Here is a 21,283-nt window from a genome sequence, read left to right as displayed (position 1 = left end):
GGCCGCGCCCACCGCCCCCCGCGGCCGCGCCTCAGTGCCCGGATGGAGCCGCGGCGCCGGGCCGGAGCCGCGTCCTACCGCGGCGCAGGGGGTTTCCCCCGTCCGCTCTGCCGCCAGAGGAGCGGGGCCACAGGGCGGAGGCGCGGCCTCTCGGTGGCCTGGCTGGCGGCGCCACCGCGGGCGGCTGCCCCGGATCCGATCCACTCCCCGCCACCGCTTCCTGCTCCCGCCCCGCCTCACCATAGAGATGACAGGGGCGGCGTGGGCCGCAGGGCCTGCCGGGAAGGGAGCGGCGTGCCTCGGCCTCGCAGTTTGAGCGGCCCGTTCGGCGGCGGCTCCGAGCCTGAGGGAGAGAGGGAGGGAAGGAGGGAGCAGCGCCGGCCGCCGCCATCATGTCGGCAGGGAGCAGCGCCGGCGAGTGGTGCCTCATGGAGAGCGACCCGGGCGTCTTCACGGAGCTCATCAAGGGCTTCGGTGAGGGAGAAACAGAAGCGGGGTCGGGGTCGCGTCGGCGGGCGGGCGGGCGGTGGGGCTCTGAGGCCGCAGCCACGCGGGTGCGAGGCCGGACCGCTCGCCGCGTCCAGCGGGGCGCTGCCCGGCTCCTTTGGCCAAGGGCGCGGGGCCCCGGTGGGCTGAGCCCGGCCGCGGCGTGGCTGCGAGACGGCCAGGCGGGCGAGGAAGGGGACGCGGGGTACGGCGGAGGCTCGGCTCGGGCCGGGGTCTGGCGGAGCGAGCGCTGCCGCCGGGGTGCGGGGAGCGGCGGGAGACGTGCTCCTGTGGAAGCTCTCGGCGTGGCGGCGGACGGCCGCGAGTGGGAACGGCCGCGTCTCGGGTGACCTCTGCGTGGCTGTCCCGGCCCTGCCCACAGCACCCAGCGCCTCCCGCTCTCCAGTGCCGACCTTCCCCAGCAGCCTGCGGCTCTCGCACTGACCCGCCGCAGGCAGCGGCCAGTCTTCCGGCCGAGGGAGGCCGTGAGGGCCACGAGTCCCGGCTGCGGCCTCGGGCAGCCCCGCCGCTACCCGGCCGTTCCCGCGCTCAGGCGGGTGGGCGCCCCGTGGCGGGGAGGGCTGTGCCGGGAAGCCCGTCCCGGCACCCAGGGCACGTGTACGGTGCTGCCGGAGAGCTGGGGAAGCACGGGCTGACTCGGGGAGGAGAGCAGCGTTTGCTAAGGGCCACCAGATGCTGGTCGAGTGCCAGCAGCCTGGGTTACAGAGCCGCCGGGAGAGGGGCGATATGGGAAAGGGCTGTGACCTCGCTGAGCTGTGCTGCTTGCCAGTAGGCCAGGCAGCCTGCGAGAGGCTGCTTTGGGTTTTGGGATATTAAATTTTGTGTTGAATTGCATTTAATTTCCTTAGCAATACTGTTGTTATATGGTTATAACAGTAGATAAGTCTACATAGGATTTTGACCAAGGAAGCAAAATGATTTTGTGCTGGATTACATTGATGTATAATTTCTGTCACTTCTTTCTCTCACAAGTGAAGTCCAGGCATGCTTCTCCTTTTACGTTTCTATTTAACTAATAGATTAATCTTCCACATACTGGGTATTTGAACTCTTGGGGTTCTGGAAAGATCTTGCTTGAGTGTATTGTTTACAGTATTTTCAGTCTACTACCATTGTCTTTCTCTGGAGTAATTTGTTTTAAGTTTTTCTTTGGACTAGCTGACAGTGTCTGTAAAGAGAGTATTGTTTTCAGTTGAGCAAAGGATGTGAGGTGACCAAAGATATGTTAACCTCCTCTGCTTCTTTTTTAAATGCAGCTGTATTATAAAGACAATATCACCATACACAGGAGAAATTCCTGAAATAATTTCTCTTGACCTGTCTTGTTTGTTTGTTCTGTTTTTTTTTAATGAAGATGCGTTAAAGCCTGTAAATATACTTTTTCATAACCTGGACATACAAGTTTTAAATGTTACCACAGTTCTTTCATGTGTCTGTCTTTACTGGCTGTGTCCCTTTTAAATGGAGTAGTTGAAGAAACCTGTATCTTTCCTTGTTTCAGGTTGTAGAGGAGCACAAGTTGAAGAAATATGGAGTTTGGAACCAGAGAACTTTGAAAAATTGAAGTAAGGCACTTCTCTGATCTACGTGGGTTTTATTCACATCTGTATGAAGTCGCTGAAAGAATGTGTACTAACTTCAGTTGGTTCTGTTTGTTTTGTTGGGTTTTTTGTTGTTGTTTTTTCTTCCATTTCTGTAGAAGCTCATTGGGATTTTGATTTAATTGAATACCTGCCTTGGTACTTAATCTGGCTTTTCTAGTTTTGGAAAGAGAAGGTAATAGCAGCTAGAATGTGAAAATAGATTTCTCTAATGGTTTTGTTATTGGTTTTCATTATATCGTTTGACAAACTTCTGTTCCTTGCTTTATTTCCCTTCTTCCTCACATAACATGATATTGTATCTGTTGCCTTCAATTATTTTCGTGTACTTAGGTACTTTTGTAACTCGTTTTTCCTGCAGAACCACTTCCATATGTATGTGAAGGTGAATAGTCTTGGTGTAACTGACAATGACTGTTATCATACAGAACAGTTCTGCCCTCGTTAGGCAATATTAATTCTTCTACCATGTTGTCCATGATGCGTTGTTATCCATGTTCACATACAAGATTTTAAGAGAAAATTGTCATCTAATCCAGACCATACTCTATTCCTGTGCAGATATCCCATGCTTGTATAATTAATCTTTCAGAAGATGTGGTTTTAGAATTTTTGCCTGACTGAAGATATTTGACAAGTGACACCTGAATGCCCGAAATGTTACTTGAGAAGTGGTTTATCTGCTTCATCAGAACATTACCTGTTTTGTTCATAAAGTAACAGTTTTCCTTGCTTGTGCTGTCAGATGTGTATCTTTCTATTCATGAGTGATGACCAGCTTCCTTCCTACGCATATGTATGATATTTTAGCTTAAATAATAAGAGTTAAAGAATATAATAACATGTATCATTTTTTGAATTCTCTCAGTGGACCCACTGTTTAAAAAGACATCTCAGACTTCTGGTCAGAGCTTAGGAAAAGTTTCTCATGCAGTACAGCTGTATGTTTGCCTTTTGTAGATAAATCTTTTGTGGCAATGACCTTAAATTCTGGTTGATATGATGAATGAGTTTTTGCTTAATTGTAGTTGTAGATTTTTGTAAGAATCGTTTTCTTTACTAGTAAGTTTTTGGTTTATGGGAATACTAAATACAGTGTAACATGCAGTAAAAGCTGTTTACTATGCAAGACATGCAAGTCTGAAAAGCAAACACAATTTCAGTAGAAGGGAAAACTGGGCTTCTCTTACTTCTCAGGGAGATAACTCAAAGCATGAAGTTTCACAAGAGCTACTGTTATCTTCGTATATTTCATTTATGCCTAAGCATTACCAAAACTTTAGTTCCAGCTCCTGTATATGATTGACAAATGTTTTGATAGCTATTTGTCACTGACAAATTCAGAAGAGTGTTGTGCAACTGTAATAGTTACAATAACCAGGAAGACTGGTCCTGACTTATGAAAATTACTGACTAAATGCTAATTCAGATTGGGATCGTTTAGCATATACAGAAAGAAGCCTGAAGTATGTTCTGCCTAATTAAAAGATCACATCTGAAAATTTCAGTGCAAGTTCCCTATGTTTAGAAAGAAATAATTAAGACAATTACTGTACAAGCATACAGTTAAATTATGTAGAGGTTTCTGGCTTTGATGTTTTTCATTAGTACAGGTGATATTTTTTTTTTTCCTATCAATTTTATTTTGTAGGCCGGTACATGGGCTGATTTTCCTCTTCAAGTGGCAGCCTGGAGAGGAACCAGCAGGTTCTGTTGTTCAGGATTCCAGACTGGATACAATATTTTTTGCTAAACAGGTACGGCAAGTTCAGATTTTTTTTTTTTTGGATATGTCATGAAACATGGCTTTTAATACCAAAAGATAAATGAGCTTTTTGTTGATATGTGCACAAAAATACAAGGTGAAATAACTTTAACAAATTCTGTGAGACGAGGGACTGTGTATTAAAAGATGATTAACAAAGCAAATCAAATTTATCCGTCAAGTCAGACAAAAATATCATCGGGTATGGAAGAGTAAAGCTCTTATTTATTTGTCAGCCTACTCTTATAAGAGTAAATTAACTCTCTGTGCGATAGAGAATTACTTGATAAATGTTCTCAGCAGAATGAGCAAATTATTTTTTTGAAACCACTTTCAACAAATTCCAGGAAGAAATATTTATTTTGGTCCAGTTTTTATTTCTTTTGTTTCTCAAATGCTCTGCAGCCAGGGCAGCATAGCTTTAGGATAATACTTTCCTTTAAGAGTTTGCAGACCGTTTTGGCATGGAAGTTTTAAGTATTTAAACCAGTAAGGTAAGTTTAAATTAGAAATTATAGGAAAAATTGTTCTTGCTAATGTGATTCATTACTGAGTAGTACTGAAATTCTGTGTAAGCTTTGACAGGCTGCTGTGTGTATTGTTTGCAAGCAAGAAAAGCAAGAGAAAGTAACCAGAATGAAAGTAGGAGGACTAAAAAAGTAGGAGTAATAAATGTGTTTAGTTCTTTATAAACACCTGCTTCTCAAACAGTGATAAATGTAACAGTCCAAACAAGAAGTGTAACCCTACATGTGTTAATAACAAAGCATTCATATCAAAGGGCAAATTATTAGGCTTTCTATGAAGACTGACACATAGACTGGATGTTGTTTTGGGTTTTGTTTTCTTTTTTTGATTAGTGGTGTTTCGTTTTGGTTTTTTGTTTTTTCGAAAAAGGAAAAGTGTTTTGTGTGTAAATTTCAGGATATAAAGAAGTCTCCACACACTTCAAGCTAAAAGTATAGAAATCCAGAAGACAATGGAAACATGAGGTTTATCTCTAGCTCTCCTGGCTAATCTGTACGTGTGCTTCTGTTGTGCAGATAATCATCTTTAATTTGTTTCTTTTATAATCATCTTTAATTTGTTTCTTTTATAATCATCTTACTGTTTCATGCTGTTGTGGAATTGGTCTTTTTTGATACTGTGTTCTTCCCCAGCTGCAGCTCTTGAGTACTGCCAAGCAGTATCCACCGTTCTTATGATACAATGATCAGCAGTAGTTTGTCAAACGGCTTTATAGGTTGATGAGACTGATGGATACTGATTTAGGCCGTGATTTGTAGCTAATCAGACATACTGTTAGTGATCAGTAGGCTATGGCTACAGAACAGCCTTGATGCAAAGAACCTCAGTGAAAATCCTTGATATAACTCTCAAAGGGTAGTTGTGTGGCAGGAGGAAATAGCTCTGATATGAATCTAGAGAGGTTTTTTTTAAGATGAAGGTGAATTTACCCTTATTCAAGGAATTTCATCTTTCTTGTTTCCTGTGAGTAGGTGAGGTTCTCCCAGAATTGCTGTTCTTGTGGATGCTGAAAAGTTGCAAAGCACTTGTCTGCTTGCTCCACTACTTTTGCTTCCCCACCCCACCCCTCCACTTCCATTTCCGAAGCATGACACTTTGTTTAAAAGCAAGTACCTAAGAGGAGCTGCTTTGAGCTTTAAGTTGGGATTGCAGAATGTACATCAGAAAATTTGCATAATGTTAGACTTGCTAGCAAAACCAGAAAATAAAGGCTAACAATGAAAAGTCATCTTTATTTTGTAGCTTTCTTTGACCCATTCATATTTTACTGTTTTCTTAAGCCTGAAACCTCTTTGTGGAGGTGTGGGAACTTTCAAATCCTCACCATCCTTCACCTGCTGCCTTTAAGGAGAGTGCGCTGGAGTGACTCAAAGAATTCATTAATTTCAGCATGGAAAGCAATTTCTAGAAGTGTTCACTATTTTAAAATAGTAGTACCTAGTGTGCCACTTGGTGGCGTGGAATATGTTTCATAGAATCATGGAATGGTTAGAGTTAGAAGGGACCTTAAAGATCATCTAGTTCCAACCCCCCTGCCAAGGGCAGGGACCCCTCCTACTAGACCAGCCTGCTCAAAGCCCCATCCAACCTGGCCTAGAACGCTTCCAGGGATGGGGCATCCACAGCTTGCCTGGTTTCATAAGTAACTTGCAAAGAGTTTAAAGTTAGAATATCTTTTTCATATTTTATTATTGTTTGTTAGCCAAGTGCAGTGGCTTAGCAAAATCAAAACGTACATATATTTGACATACAAATGCTCGTGTTTCATGTCAGTTCAGTTTTACCTGGACTGAGGTGTTTTGACTGAACAACTGGTGAAATAGTCACAAAGAAATACAAATTAAAAGTCATCAGATAAATGAAATAAACTGGTTTTGATATTTTGGGGGGATTTGTAATACCAGTTTAGCTCTGGTGACTTTCCAGTTGGAGGAAGTTAGCCTTAGTTAGAGATCCAACTTGACAAGCTCATTTTGAGGACTGATCATGTTTTCTCAAGCAAATGGCTGATGAGCAGGATGTCTTGGTCCTCCCAGCCGATCTCCTTTTGACTTCATGATTCTGTTCCTCTCTTGCAATGGCTCAGCTGCTCATTGAACTTCCCTGAGCCAGTGCAGCTCATCAGCCAGCAGTTTTCTGTAGATTCTCTGTGCATGTTTTCTTGGCTGATCTCCTGCAACATTATGAGATATATTTGTTCAGTGAGTCTGTACAGGCCAAAGCTTGTAAAAGGTAAGTGAGAGAGAACAGCAGTTTCTTTATAGTAGTACTGAAGTTACTGCATTTCTTGAAATCGCAGTCTGTGAATTCTTCTGAGTCACCCAGGAGCACAAGTGAAGACAAGCATTAATATTAAATATTTCTATTGTAAAATAGCAAAAAATGCAACTGTGCTCATGTGCCTCTGCTATTTTTCTCTGTGCATGTTAAGTCCAATTTTATGGTGACTTTGAGGATTGGGTTTTGTTATCTTTTGAGAATCTTCTTCATGTCACAACTTTTTTTTTTTTTTTTTTTATTCTTAATTACAAAAGTGATGAGTAAAATAACCGTATATTCATTTGTAGGCTGGAACCCCAGAACATATAGATTTGTTTTCTGGGTTAGCAAAATTATTATGACACTTAAGATTATTGGTCTGTTGATTTGTATCTTCAAAACTGACATGACACTGGAGCCCTAAAAATCTCAAGAAATCTTTGGCGCTCTTTCCTTTCTTTCTTTTAAATGTTACTGTCTAAAAATCTGTTTTACTGCAGAGAAGTAGTCTTGTTCACGCAGGATTCAGTAACTGTTAGTAAGTAACAACAATTTAGTACGGGAAATAGATGATGCTATTGCAGCATGGCTCCATTTCTGTTCAATTTTAAATAGATGTTCCATCTTAAACGTTGTTTCATTTGGGGGGGGCAGTGGAACTTTAGTTAGATGTAAAAGGCTACAGCTGTCAAATTGTTAAGCAAAACATGTTTAAAACTGCGTTAGGAAGCACAATTTTGGTAAGCAGCTTGTGCATGCTCTCCTCTTACTCATATACACTTTCATAGCGATGTTGTAGTTAAATTCCAAATGACAACTAATCTTGTTCGAAGTTAAATCACAAGTATGTTGGGGGGGTTTCAAATTTTAAAGTCTGTCTAATATGCATGCAAATTAAAGGATTTTTTTTTTAATGATCACTTTTGTGTGCACTCGTGTTAAATTTGGCCTCCCTGTTATGCCTAGGTATGATTTGGTCCTCTATTTGAGGCCACAGAACTCTGGATGATCTTACATACCCTTTGAGCTAGGATACCTAGGCACAATGAGGTGAGTTAAGGATACAATTTCAGCCTTAACTCTGAATTTCCTGATTCTGTGTTGCTTAAGTAGTCCTTGCTGTTACATTTACACACAGTGGCTACACAATTGTACCACTGAATGTATTCAGCTGTCTTCAGCACTGTTTTGAATAGCTATATTCTGTGCTGATCTCTGCAGAATTGGAAGTGTCTCTTCACAAAAAAGAGTGCCATTGTTGCAGACTTACGTACTAAAAATTTTTCATTTAATAAGATCTTCAGGTTTTATTACTGAAGGATTAGTATCATGCCTTTATTTTGTGTCATGTATTTATGCTGCACTGTGATGATAAAACATTACAATTGTGATATTAAAACATTAACTTCATTAATTGGGAATAAAATCCATATACCTTCAGAAGGAGGATCTTCTAAATGATACTGTTAATAACAAAACTTTGGTCTTTTTTTATCTTTGTCCACTAATGGAAGTACATAGTATGTGTTTTTTAACATTTCCAATACTTCAGTTGATTTCAAAGTCAAAATTTTTGACATTTTCAGGTTTGGTAGCATTAAGAGAGATCAGTGATCCATGTTAAAGCTAAACATGGGATAACAGATAACTTGTAAGAAGTAAAATGAACTTGCAACACATCTAATCAAAATCCGAGAATTTCAGAAATTGAATATAACTATAGGAAGATTATATATTTATTCAAAGGAATAAAAATAAATAAATAAAATTATATAGGGTATTTAAACAAGAATAAGTTCCAGAAATTTGTCCTAGAGCTGAATTTTTCATGTTGAGCTTTGTAAAGCCAACTGTTTTGTAACATTGGGATGCTTAGTAAGTGAACCCCAGTGATTTGCTGGTTATACTACCAGTTGCAGCGCAGAGTTGTCCGCAGCTTTTTGAAAAACAAAAATCCATCAGATAGAGGATGCAAGTCAAGAACTTAAAATGCTTCATCCTTAAATTGATCCAGAAACTCGGGTTGGATCCTTAGGGAAAGGTGCATGCTTATGAAGTTATACATCTTAACTGAAGAGTGTGCCAGAGTGCCTATTCAAGTGGTTCCTTTGTTTTAAGCTGCGCTTCACTTGGTGATGTGGTAATGTTCTCAGGTTTTTTATGATCATCTCACTAATGTGCATATACGTGTGTGTGTGTGTATATATTATTATTATTTTCTTTCGAATATTATTAAATCACCTTGTAGCTTTGCTAGCAAAATCTTTGAAATATGGGTAGTTGATCAATCAAATGTGTCACCAGGACCCCCTGGCCAGAAACATACAGGCAAATGCTGGGATTTCTGAACAAATACAGAAATCCTCGTAAGTTTTCTCAAGTCAAAATAAAAATCCGGGACAACCTGTGTATATTGTCATGTTGTGCAAATGCAGAAAATGTTTTCTGCCGATGCTGGAACACCTTAAGTGAGAGATACATCGTATGTTAGGGTAGGTAGGTAACCTGACCAATTTCTCTCTCAGAGGATTCACTAGCTTGTGTGTATAGCAGTGCTGGACTGGCTGTGTGCATTGATAGGATGCTGTGCCCATGTGACAAATAAACCTTGCACTCATCTACGTTAGGTACTGCAGTCACCACCTCCTCCTTGCTCTGTGCTCTTTACCCTGCCCATCAGTTACTACTACCTAGGTAACACCTTCTTCTGTCTTGGTAATTCTCTCATCATCTAGATCCAGGAACATACTCTTTTTATGCATATCACCTTCACTCGCTTCTATTCCTCTTCCACAGGACTATTCTTGCTGCCTTTTCCCTATCTCCTGCATGTCACTTCCTGAAGAACGTTTGTAGTTCTATAATGTATTTCCACTTCAACAGCTAGGGGCCACTGGTCTGAGATCTGCATCTGTTGCATATTGTTTTCTAGCAGTAAGACAAGATTGTCTGTCTTGGTCCTCATATACTTTAACAGATTCCTCTCATACTGTAGTTGGAATACAAAAACATATTTATGCTGAAAGGCATCTCATTTTATGAGACCACAAATTCCCTGCAGAGTTTAATTTTTACACTTATTTTTGCCGCTGATTAAAGCTTCTGCATCCAGCTGGTCCAGCACAGTTTCTGTGTTGATCTTGCCTCTAGGCACAAAATCTCTCTTAATTTCCCTTCCTTTTTTTGAAGCCATCATTGAATTAGTGGTCTGTCAGAGCAACTGATTGTTCCATCTTTATTTTTCAGTAAAAATGGTTACCACTTAGTGCTGTCTCTCCCTATAATGTCCTGTATTAGTTATCATTTAACAAGTACAGTTTGCTGTAGTGACTCTCCCTTCATTATAATAGCACTGTTCTTCACCACAGGTATCTCATCCTTTCATCCTAGTACTACTTTTACAACTGTGCCTGATACCATTCTCTAGTCATATCTCAGAGAATCTTTAGTTCTTGGTTCCTTTTTTATGTTATTCAATAATTCTCGTGAGTTATGTCATTCTAATAGTCTGTGCTTTTTAAGTTTTCTGTTGCTGTTCATTATTTCACTGTCCTTGATGAATATTCCTTCTACGGCCTTTATTTTGTAGTTGTGTGAACTCTAGCCGTAGGGTTGTGTACCTGCGGTTTGTTTAATTTGAGTTTCAGTTGCTGTAATCTGTTCTCTGTATGTAGTTGACTCCCTTGATTACCATTTAAGTCAACTAGAATGTATTTTTATTAATTTAAGAAATGCTTTATTATTTCTTTATTATCTGCACTATAAGACATAATCTGGACTGAGAACACCTGAAGTATGGACAATTAATATATGATGTTGCTTACAGTATGAACATGTAGGTTTTCCTTTGTTAGAGACTAGCTTTGATTGCAAAGTAGGTTGGTTGGTTTTTTCTCTTTTTTTTTTTTTTTTTTATTTTCATTCCCCATTGTTGTTGGAAGTGGTTTCATGTTCACAGCCCTGAACTTAATTTTCATTTTTTTTAATACAAAATCAACATCCTCTCTCCCAGTCCTAAGGTTTAAGTAGCATTTTCAATTGCAAGATAGTCTCATGGACTGAAGATACGTTATATTTTCTAGCCTATAGCTCACTGAGAAAAAAAAATGCTAATGTGAAGTCTTTCTTGTATTATGGCCTTATGCCATTTGATTACTGTGCTTTTAATTAAATCTCAGATTATATTTAATAATACTTGTAGTCTCTCTTGTTCTTTAAATACTGTATTTTAGTTTGGGTATTACTAAAGACATGGCTGTAATATGAAAAGATTTGTTTATATTTTCTAAAAATGGAATATTTTAGAATAAAGGATTACGTCTAAGGAACAGTGTCACACAAACTAGTAACTGTGAGCTTGAAAAGGATAGGTATATTGTAAATCAAGAAACAAGCAAAAAATCTAAAATTTCATATGCCTTATTATTCAACAAACCATCTTTTAAAAAAATCTTTACATCTTGGAACACCTCTAAATTTTATTAGTTTATCCCTAAGATATTTGAAGTTTTTTGTCCAACACAACCTGCTTGTAAAAATTCTAGGTTCCATAATGTGCTTTATTGCCCCAAATGAATTTTTCTTTTTTTTTGAGCTTCTGCTCCTGGTAGGAATTCTGAATATTTGAAGGACATTCTCTATGGAAGAGTTGACTTTTTTTTTTAAGACTGTACATATAATAAAGTAATTTGGGCACCTTCCTTTGAATAGTACTTGATTTGTTTTTCCACTGAGCTCGCTGTATTTCTTCTATGTCCTTTATTAATCATTTTGGGGAGCTGGTGAGACAGTATAATGACAGAGTTTCTACACAGAGGTGTGAAATATCAGGTTTTTATCAATGAATTGTGTGACACCATCCAGCGTTCATTTTATTAGTCTCCTACGGCAAAGGCTTTTGTTAGACTTGATTTGCTGCCTGTTTTAGAGTGAAGCTCTAATGTGAATCAGTATAGAAAGTATGTGTTTGCAATGAAAAATGTTGTCCAGCTTAAATTAAATTTTTATCACTAGTACTGAACAAATTCTCAACACTTTTTTTTTCTAGGTAATTAATAATGCTTGTGCTACTCAAGCCATAGTAAGTGTACTACTAAATTGTGCTCATCAAGATATCCATCTAGGAGAGACTTTGTCAGAATTTAAGGAATTTTCACAAAGTTTTGATGCTGCGGTAAGTGCCTACTATTTTCTGTGTTTTAAGTGTTACGGTGTTATATCTACGTTGGCTTACAACTTAATTTTGTTACTTTCAGATGAAAGGTTTGGCACTAAGCAACTCAGAAGTGATTCGGCAAGTTCACAACAGTTTTGCCAGGTAACACATGTTTTAAATCTAGGCAAAATTTGAGCAAATTCTTTTTAATCTCAGATTTTTTAAATCATTTTCTTTGCAGACAGCAGATGTTTGAATTTGATGCAAAGTCTTCAGCAAAAGAAGAAGATGCATTTCACTTTGTAAGCTATGTTCCTGTTAATGGACGGCTATATGAACTAGATGGCTTAAGGGAAGGACCAATTGATTTAGGTAATATTTTACGTTTTTTCTGAACATCCTTCATGTTAACAATAGCTTATTGCAACAAATTGGTTGATGTTATAGGATCAAACCAAGTTATTTATTAAAATAAAGGTTATCTTTAAAGTTTTTTTAGCATGCTATTCAGGCTCGTACTTCTCTGTGGTGGTTGGGTTTTTTTTTTTGTTGGTCTGAAAATGCAATTTTCTTCCTCCTTCCTCCAAATTTCTGGTTATCTCTCATTCAGTAATCAAATAAACAGGCCTTGCAATCCAGTGGGCTTCTAATACCTTAATAGTTTTGTTGCAAGAAGGAAGTTTACATAACCTACTTCTCATGGGTGTTTGCTCTCTTTACCCGAGGAAATGTGTTGTTGTTCTGAGCTGTCTGTAATGAAACCTGGTAAAACTATGTAATCTTTTCGACTTTCCTTACTGATATTGTGCAATTCCCTTTGCTAGTATTTTTCCCTATGTCTTCCTTTTTGTGATATTATCACCCAAGACAATTCCTATGTCATGTTTTCAAAGCTAGTTTTTTTTTCCCAGGTTGATTGCAAACTATTCATTTATTTTATCATTTCTTTCTTCTGTGGGAGCATGTATACAGCTGACTCCATACACCTTTTATACATTATGTGGCTGGTGTTTACACACTATCCTCTTTCTTCTTAGGTAGCAAATATTTTTCTTTATGGTTTAAAAAAATAATAGCTACTTATAGCATAGTTTTATTCTCTGTAAGACTTGTTCCTGTTTTGTGTCTTGTAATCGTTCTTAACTTGTGGTATGTGGGCCATCCTGTGCCTTGAAAACATTTATGGTGCCTGTACGTGTCTGTGCTTTCTTTTGAGTCTGATTTCAATCTCAGTATGTTCCATTTCCGGATTGTTTTCACAATTTTTTGATAGTTCTATTTATTTTTAGTAATGGCTTGCTACTAAATCTCATCTTTAGTCAGGCTAAAGAGACTATACAGTCTGCAGACCTACCAGTGACATAACTTTATCTCAAGATAAACGAGATAATAACTAAAAGCGATTTCAAAAGTTGATAATGCCTCTTTAACAAATTCAAGACCTTAAAACAAATGAAGAGACTCATGATCTTTTGACCATAAAAGTTATCTATCATATATCCTTTTATATTTTTTTCTGTGTCTGACTTTTTAACAGTGTTGCATCTACATAGTATTGACTCTTTATTTTGTCTAAATGGAAGAGCTGTAACTACCCATACTTTTTTCTTTTGCTGTCTACTTTTATGTTGTCATACCAATTAGTTTCTTTTGTGTCATAAAAATCTTATACAACATACTTTTCTTTCCCCTCTGTTTCTTGTTATCAACAAATTAAGCTAGATGCTTTTCCCCTTAAAATTTAGGTTTGCTCCATTGCTTTGGCCAATACGTTATCCAAATATTGTTATTAAAAAATGTGTCTTACACCTCCTAAAAAAAAAATCACCCAAGTAATTTGAGACTGTAGTTGCCAAGAAAAAACTTGTTACATACTCTGAAGTTGCTGCGTAAGCCCGAATTATACAAGTCTTGAATTTGCAATCCATTTTGCAAAGAAGATTAATGTCTTTTTTCCTTTGTGTTTTTTCCCTAGGTGCATGCAATCAAGATGACTGGATAAGTGCTGTACGGCCTGTCATAGAGAAACGTATACAAAAGTAAATGGTCATGATGCTTTTAAAATATAGCACCTTGTATATGTTTAAAAATTCCTTATTCTTAATTTCCTTCAATTAAAGGCTTTCAACTGAATTTCTAAGGAATGACGCTTATGCATCATTTTTATGTGCATATCACTGTGTGACTTCAGAACCTATTGCCCAACATGACCCAAATGTGATGATAGATAAATCTCAAATACGCTGTGTTCCTGTATGGTTAATCAAAGTAGGTATCTGTGTAGTGAAGAGAGATCCTACTAGTACTCTGAAAAAGGAAGAGCAAGATTATTAACTCTGTTAGACAGCTGTGGGTCTGTGCAAGGGAAAAATAACAGTGCCATTACCATGGATTAAGTTTGGGGGTGCAATCCACACAGCTGGTATTTACAGAGAACAAGTTTTCCTTAAGTATGTGGCTTGGTTTAGAAATTTAAGCTAGAAAAACGTACTATAGAAATTTCCCTACTTCTTGGCTAAGACCCCAAGACTGCAGCCCCAGACATGTTGGAAATAAAGTTAATTTTATGTCAGTTTTAGAAGTTAATTTTCAAAGTCTTTTATTTGAAGAGTTTTTTTGATAAGCAAAACATTGCTACCAAATCGTATTTGGAGAATTTAAACTCTGAAAGGCCTGCTAGTCTAACTGTTGAATGTACTTTTCACATTGTATGAAGAAATCTCCAATGTTTTCTATGAAGTAACAGTAACAACAAAGTAAAAACGATTGTGTGCAGCAGTCTTGTGCAAATTTTGTTGTCAACTATATAATGTTTTGTTTCCTTTTTGGTCAGTTTCAGTATTTATTCTTTCTGACCACAGACAGGAATAGTAATATCTTGGGAGAGGAGCTTATTGGGAGTTACATATTGGATAGTGTTTGTCTGAGGTTTGATTTTTATTTCATGGCAAGATTGGATCTGTAGCACAACTTAATTTAATAGATCCATTTGCTTTTTTTTTTCCACAAAATGCATTCCCTTATAATGAAATTGTGGAGGAGGTTTTGAGTTGTCATGTCAATGATTAATTTTGAAAGTGGGGTTTTTTTTGTTTTTGTTCCTCATTTAGATACAGTGAAGGTGAGATAAGGTTTAACTTGATGGCTATTGTATCTGACAGAAAAATGATATATGAGCAGAGGATTGCAGAATTACAGCAGCAACTTGCAGAGGTATGCCATGGTATTTAAGTTATTGGAGTAGTTCTCTGATAATAGTTCCGTGTCTTGGCTTTATTATTCACCACCTTCTTTCCTTGCTCCAAATGGAGTATCACTAAAAAAAGCAGGGAATGATTACTACATGTCTGTCCAGTACAGCGCAGTGCTGTGTGGATGCCCTGATGCAGCTCTGGTTAGTTCTGAGTGAGCTAATTTGAGCGCTCGGTACAGTATGACCATGTCATTGTGGCTCTCTGTCTGGACTAATTTGCTGTGGTAGTGGAACTATTCTTTTCCTAGTACCTGAGCTAATCTGCTAATAACTAACTGCAGAAATTCCTTAAATGTTCCTGTAACTGTAAGCAAAACTGAATCTTTCTGTGATAGAAACACTCTTAAGACAAGACTTATTTTTATTAAAAAAAAAAAATTAAAATGCAGTAACATCCATTTAACTTTTTCTGTTTTGTGGAAGGAGGAGCCTATGGATACAGATCAAAGTAGTAATATGTTAAGTTCAATACAATCAGAAGTTGCAAAATACCAGATGTTAATTGAAGAAGAGAACCAAAAATTAAAAAGATATAAGGTATGTAGCCTTTGCTTTTCTGATGAAACTATTGGAAAAGTTGTAAGGAAAAAGCCAGCTGAAGGAATTGGACGGGTACTAGAAAGGCAACGTTATGTAAATCCATGTTGCGTTCCTCAATTTACAGGTTAATTACCAGTTTGCTTCCTTTTAGCATAAGGCTTACAAGTCAATTCGTAATGGTCTTTGTAGCTCCCTTTGCTTTGCCACTTCTTCGTATCTTTCTCACTTTAAAATATTTTTTAAGCACAGTGAGTTCTAGAACTTCTACGAAAAAATTGCTGTATATGCCCCAGAAGGCTGATCAGCCTTTTCTTGCTCGAGTTGCCTGTTACACCACTCTGTGTAACAGTGGCCTCTTCCTAAGTAGGACTTTTAACGTGTTAGTCATAACCTTTTTCTACAGAGCATTCATATAAGCTCTCCGAGCTCTCATTGTCAGTAATTAACAGTGTTGATGCATCAGTTGATAATGAAGGCCAATCAGGACATTCGGTGAACTTCGTGCATAGATTCGTTCTGTGTTGGCACATACATCTTCTAATCTGACCTATAGGTACTTGCATAGCTTTTTGTGGTGAAACTCTCCTAGGGTACTTGAATTGTTCCTTTGTAGTTGTTAACCTGCTGTCTTTTCCTCTGTGGGAAGTAGTGCAGACACAATTGCCATGTCCTGCATTTTCCTAAATAAGTACTTTAAGTGTGTACACTGAAAGCGCGTCATACTTTGAAATGACATGTGATATTAAAGAAAATGAGATATGGGAAAGTTCCTCTGAGATCATCACTTGCAACTTTTTTGATAATTCCCTAATACTTTTAAAGGAATGTTTCGAGGCGGGAAAAAAAGCTGGTTAACCAAATTTTTTTTTTTTTTTTTTAATCCCTTAACCCATTTTGGGGGGTATAGAAAGTTCCTATTGCATGTGGAAATATTGTGGAAACTGCCTAAAAGTCCACACTTTTATGTTAGGATGTCTACTTGGGGTCTATGGAGGTCATTCCTCTCAGTTGAAAAACCAAACAATCTCCTACCTTTCTGGAGGGCTGAACCATTGTAGAAGCTGAAAAGTGTTTAGTATAACAAAAATGCGTATGCTTTTGCATTGCAGAAATGTTTAAGTCTTCAGCCTAAGCTGGGGTCACAACTACCCAAGGGACTGTAAAAGTACGTAGGTTGAACTGCAGTTTAAGTTGAGGAAAATGTGAATAGTTTAGATAACAGTACTTGTCTGTTACAGCAGTGGCTAAACCATACAACCTACTTAATCATTGAGGGGTTTTCGGCTTGTGTGACAAGAGACTGTAATAAGAATTTGTGCCTTAAGCAGTAGATTCATCTGGCATATACCTTCTTACTGTGTGCTCATAATTTTATTACTTCGACTTGATTTTTAGCTGGCTGAAATTTAAAAAAGAACTCCAGCTCTTGGGGCTGGGGAGGGGGTGCAATGGTGGTGAAGGGAAAAAAATCCCCATATAGCCATTTAATACTTCTGTTAATGCTTTTAATTTATTTTAGATTGAAAATATTAGAAGAAAACATAACTATCTGCCTTTCATCATGGAATTATTAAAGACTCTAGCAGAGCACCAACAGTTAATACCATTAGTAGAAAAAGTGAGTATTTCCTAGCTGACTTTTAAGAAACAATGTAAGTATAATTCAAGAAACTATAATTCTTCATACCTTCTACTTAAAATTAAAAATGCAGTCAAATATCATGGAAGCATAAATGGCATGGGTTTATTTATTTAAATGACTACATTCAGATATATTGCTAGTTTATCTGATAGTCCCTTGCAGTTTTCAAGAGGCACAATTCCAATGGAGATCGGAGATTGTGGGACCAACCAACTTTGCACTATTATGCAAAGACAAACTGTATCTCCTCTTTGATAACCTAAACAAATTTTTCTAATGGTGTTATAGGACGAGGCAAATCAATAGCAGCTAAACGATCTGGAAAGCTGCCTGTTGGAAAAGGACCTGGGGGCGTTGGTCGACAGCCATCTGAATATGAGCCAGCAATGTGCCCAGGTGGCCAAGCCCATCCTGGCTTGTATCAGAAATAGTGTGGCCAGCAGGACTAGGGATGTGATCGTTGCTCTGTATTTGGCACTGGTGAGGCTGCACCTCAAATACTGTGTTCAGTTTTGGGCCCCTCACTACAAGAAAGACATTGAGGTGCTGGAGCGTGTCCAGAGAAGGGCAACCAAGCTGGTGAGGGGTCTGGAGCACAAGTCTTATGAGGAGCGGCTGAGGGAACTGGGGTTGTTTAGCCTGGAGAAAAGGAGGCTGAGGGGAGACCTCATCACTCTCTACAACTACCTGAAAGTTGTGAGGTGGGAATTGGTCTCTTCTCCCAAGTAACAAGTGATAGGATGAGAGAAAACGGCCTCAAGTTGTGCCAGGGGAGGTTTAGGATGGATATTAGGAAAAATTTTTTACCCTGAAAGGGTTGTCAAGCATTGGAACAGGCTGCCCAGGGAAGTGATTGAGTCACCATCCCTGCGGGCGTTTAAAAGATGGGTAGATGTGTTGGACTTGATGACCTTAAAGGTCTTTTCCAACCTAAATAATTCTATGATTCTATGATCACGTTACAGGGCATAAGATGCTACAATTCAAGAGACATGATTTGGACTTTTCTACAGGAGAAATTATAAGTCCTATTAAATTTGTGATGTGTAGCTCTAGTTAATATGTGGTAGAGTTCCCCATACTATCTTGATGCCCCTTTTTGAACTGAAGATTATTTAAACGTATACATACACAGGTGTGTACGTACAAGATTGATCCCTTTTGGATTCTTTAATATTCAGTTTTGTTGATTTATCTAGCTGTCAACACTAGATGGCAACCTTTGCACAGAGGTTCTGCTAATTTAGGTAGCTTGAAATTTGTTCTTTTCACTTTCTCTGGTCTTACATTGATTTACTGGCTCATTGTTTTCCGCTTTTTTTAGGTGTCTAGCTATTAACATTGATTTACTATTAAGGTTAGTACTAAGGCTTGTTTATTAAAGTGTGTCTGTCACTTTGGCAAGGTTATTAAACTGGATGGCTAGTCAAGTACTTGAATTGTAATAAGATCAGTGCTGGCTTGTATATCTACTCGTGTGCTATAGATGGTATCCCTAGTTTTGAACTCGCACTGAAAAAGGATCTCCGTGTTGTTATAATGAAAAAAGAGCTAAATATTATTTAATGAGTACATTCATTAGCTGACGTACTTAGGAAAGTACGTTTGCAAGCCAGTGGTTTATGACAGTATCTTTTGGATTCAGTTTTCAATCTTTTCCTTCTTGGGTACATTGTGGAGTTTTAGTCTGGTGTCATGTTAACAGCAATTACTTATAACAACATCAAGTTGCTTTTACAAGTAAATTTCCAGTGGACTTGAGTGGCTGGTGATAACATACCTTAATTCTAAATCACAGAATTAAATCCTGTTCTGTTCAATAATAAGTGGTACCAAGTAGCAGTCTGAATGAACAAATATTTTGACAGAAAGGTGGCTGGTATTGCATCTAAATTGTCCTCTCTTTTTGCCTAATCTTTTTTCACGAAATTCATAAGGAGGGAAATGCTAGTTCCCTGTCAATTTGAACCATCTATCAATTATATGAGAATCTGTTCGCAAATATCTTGGTGGGAACTCTTGTGGGGTTTTTTCCACTCTGCTCTTTTGAAAGATCTAAAAAACAAAGATCTTGATTGCTTCGGAGTTTAATTTGTGATAATCGGTATATCTGAATGCAGTGTTTTCATGTGCCATAAAATGTTTTCATTAGGAAGAGTTATTTCTATGTTAAATAAAATGAATATGAAGGTATGAAAAAGGACGGTTAAATTATGTTTTAAAAATAGTGCTGTTTTTTACCTCTCCTTTTCCTGTATGGAAGTTACCTAATCTTATAGTTTCTTTCATGTTATATATTTAAACCTGTATGGATTCTTAAAAAGCTTTATATATGAACTGAGTGAAATAGTAGTAGGGTACTTCTGAAGGGTCTAAATTTACATTTTAAATGTCTCTTTCTACGGCATATTTTGTTGATTGTTCAAAAATGTAATGAGTAGTCATTCAGAACTCTAAAAAGATCTTTGTCTTATCAGAGTTTAACATCATGTCCCTTTGTTTTTTAGGCGAAAGAAAAACAGAATGCCAAGAAAGTTCAGGAGGCCAAGTGAAGATGACTTTGCAAAATACATGCAATTATGTGCTTCTGAAACTATTTTCATGACAACAAATAAAACTTTTCATAAACTTCAAATTTTGTCCAGCGCACGTTTGACAATTGTAACAGTTTGTCTTGTACTGTATGCACGGGTCTGATTTTCTTCCTTCACCTGCATCTTGTGCATGTAGTACTGCTAAGTAATGTTTAGGTTCTCTTGGTCAAATTCAGTATTTAACAGTCTATCTGATTTCTGAAAGCTTGGGAAGTGAACCTAAAAATGTGCAAGGAAAATATATCTATTTTGTCCCACTTGAATATATGATAATGATACAAATGCCAGAGTTTTAAGTATAAGCATGAGCTTTCTTTGCTCATCCCTACTAACAATGATAATGCTATCCAGTTGTTCAGTGACATGCCCTGTACCTTTGTTTTTACGAAGTATGTGTCTAATTTTTCTACAAAATTGAAAAGTACGAATTTAGCTGTAGAAACATTTGCAAAGACCAATGTATAATTTCAAAAGATCGGCATTGCTTTAGTAGAAAAGATAATAAATATTCCCATTTTTATTTTGGCAAACTTTCTTCTGTGGTATTTTCTTATTGGATAAGATGATTAGATATGTATTGGAGATCATCAGCCTTGTGACTTTGAGTCTATGAGTTTTAAATTTGAGTTAGAAGGAAGGGATGCTATTGTTTGGGGGAGTTAATATTCTTGGATATAAGGTAGTACTGCTCTAGAGTATGTTAAATTTAAGTCTTTAAAACAATGCTTTTTAACTGACCTTGGGAGGTAATTTAATATAAGAAAAAAACTTGTATGGAAGATTCTTGTTGATAACAACATTGTGATGGAAGGTGCTTGAACGGTCTTCCATGGACCAAAGAGAATGTGTCGGGATTGGAGCTCACAGGGTATCCTACCTTCTTAGTGCTGCTCGTATCTGAACTGTGAATAGGCAGATTATTTTGGGTAAGGATAGTAACAGGCCATTGTAACAATACATAATACGTGAGTCTCTGAAACACTGTTAGTGTATATAAATTTGTTTAGAAAACTTTCAGTTTCTTCATGAAAGACTCAGATAAGAAATAGAAATTAAAACAAGCAAAAGAACTTGGATTGCTTGGAAGATATTTACACCCAGTAAAAGATGTTTGCTTTGCTTACAGGCATACTTCATTGAACTCCAAGGTCCTTTGGTTTTGTCAGCTTATATGACGAGAATATACTATGTTCAGAGAATTTTTTGAAACCCCAATATGAAACAAATTCTGTTATCTGTTGGTGCTTCATATATGCTGCATGTATATTGACAGGATAAAATTTTGTCCAAAGAAGCAAAACATGTACTGTGCTCTCCTGCTCCTCAAAGGATCCGCTTGAGTCATTGCTGTGGCTGAAAGGGAAAGATCTGTTTCAGAGAACATGAGATCCGTGTCTGTTTTGTACAAAATTGATCAGGCTGATGAGAACATAAGCTGT

The 21,283-nt window shown here is 38.0% G+C and overlaps 1 protein-coding gene across 1 annotated transcript; it reads left to right on the top strand.

The window, feature by feature from the left end:
• The first annotated feature begins 25 nt into the window (after positions 1–25).
• UCHL5 (ubiquitin C-terminal hydrolase L5) lies at positions 26–20,374 on the top strand. The gene is given in 12 exon segments (XM_074599163.1): positions 26–351; positions 354–474; positions 2,009–2,072; positions 3,760–3,865; positions 11,708–11,833; positions 11,916–11,977; positions 12,057–12,187; positions 13,791–13,854; positions 14,926–15,028; positions 15,492–15,605; positions 17,128–17,226; positions 19,758–20,374. Coding segments are annotated over 12 exon segments (1,344 nt in total). The 5' UTR covers positions 26–42; the 3' UTR covers positions 19,803–20,374.
• Positions 20,375–21,283: the final 909 nt, after the last annotated feature.

The sequence above is a fragment of the Larus michahellis genome, chromosome 8, assembly GCF_964199755.1.
Source record: "Larus michahellis chromosome 8, bLarMic1.1, whole genome shotgun sequence".
NCBI lineage: Eukaryota > Metazoa > Chordata > Aves > Charadriiformes > Laridae > Larus > Larus michahellis.
The sequence above is the reverse complement of the archived record's forward strand: the minus strand, read 5'-3'. Positions and strand labels throughout refer to the sequence as shown.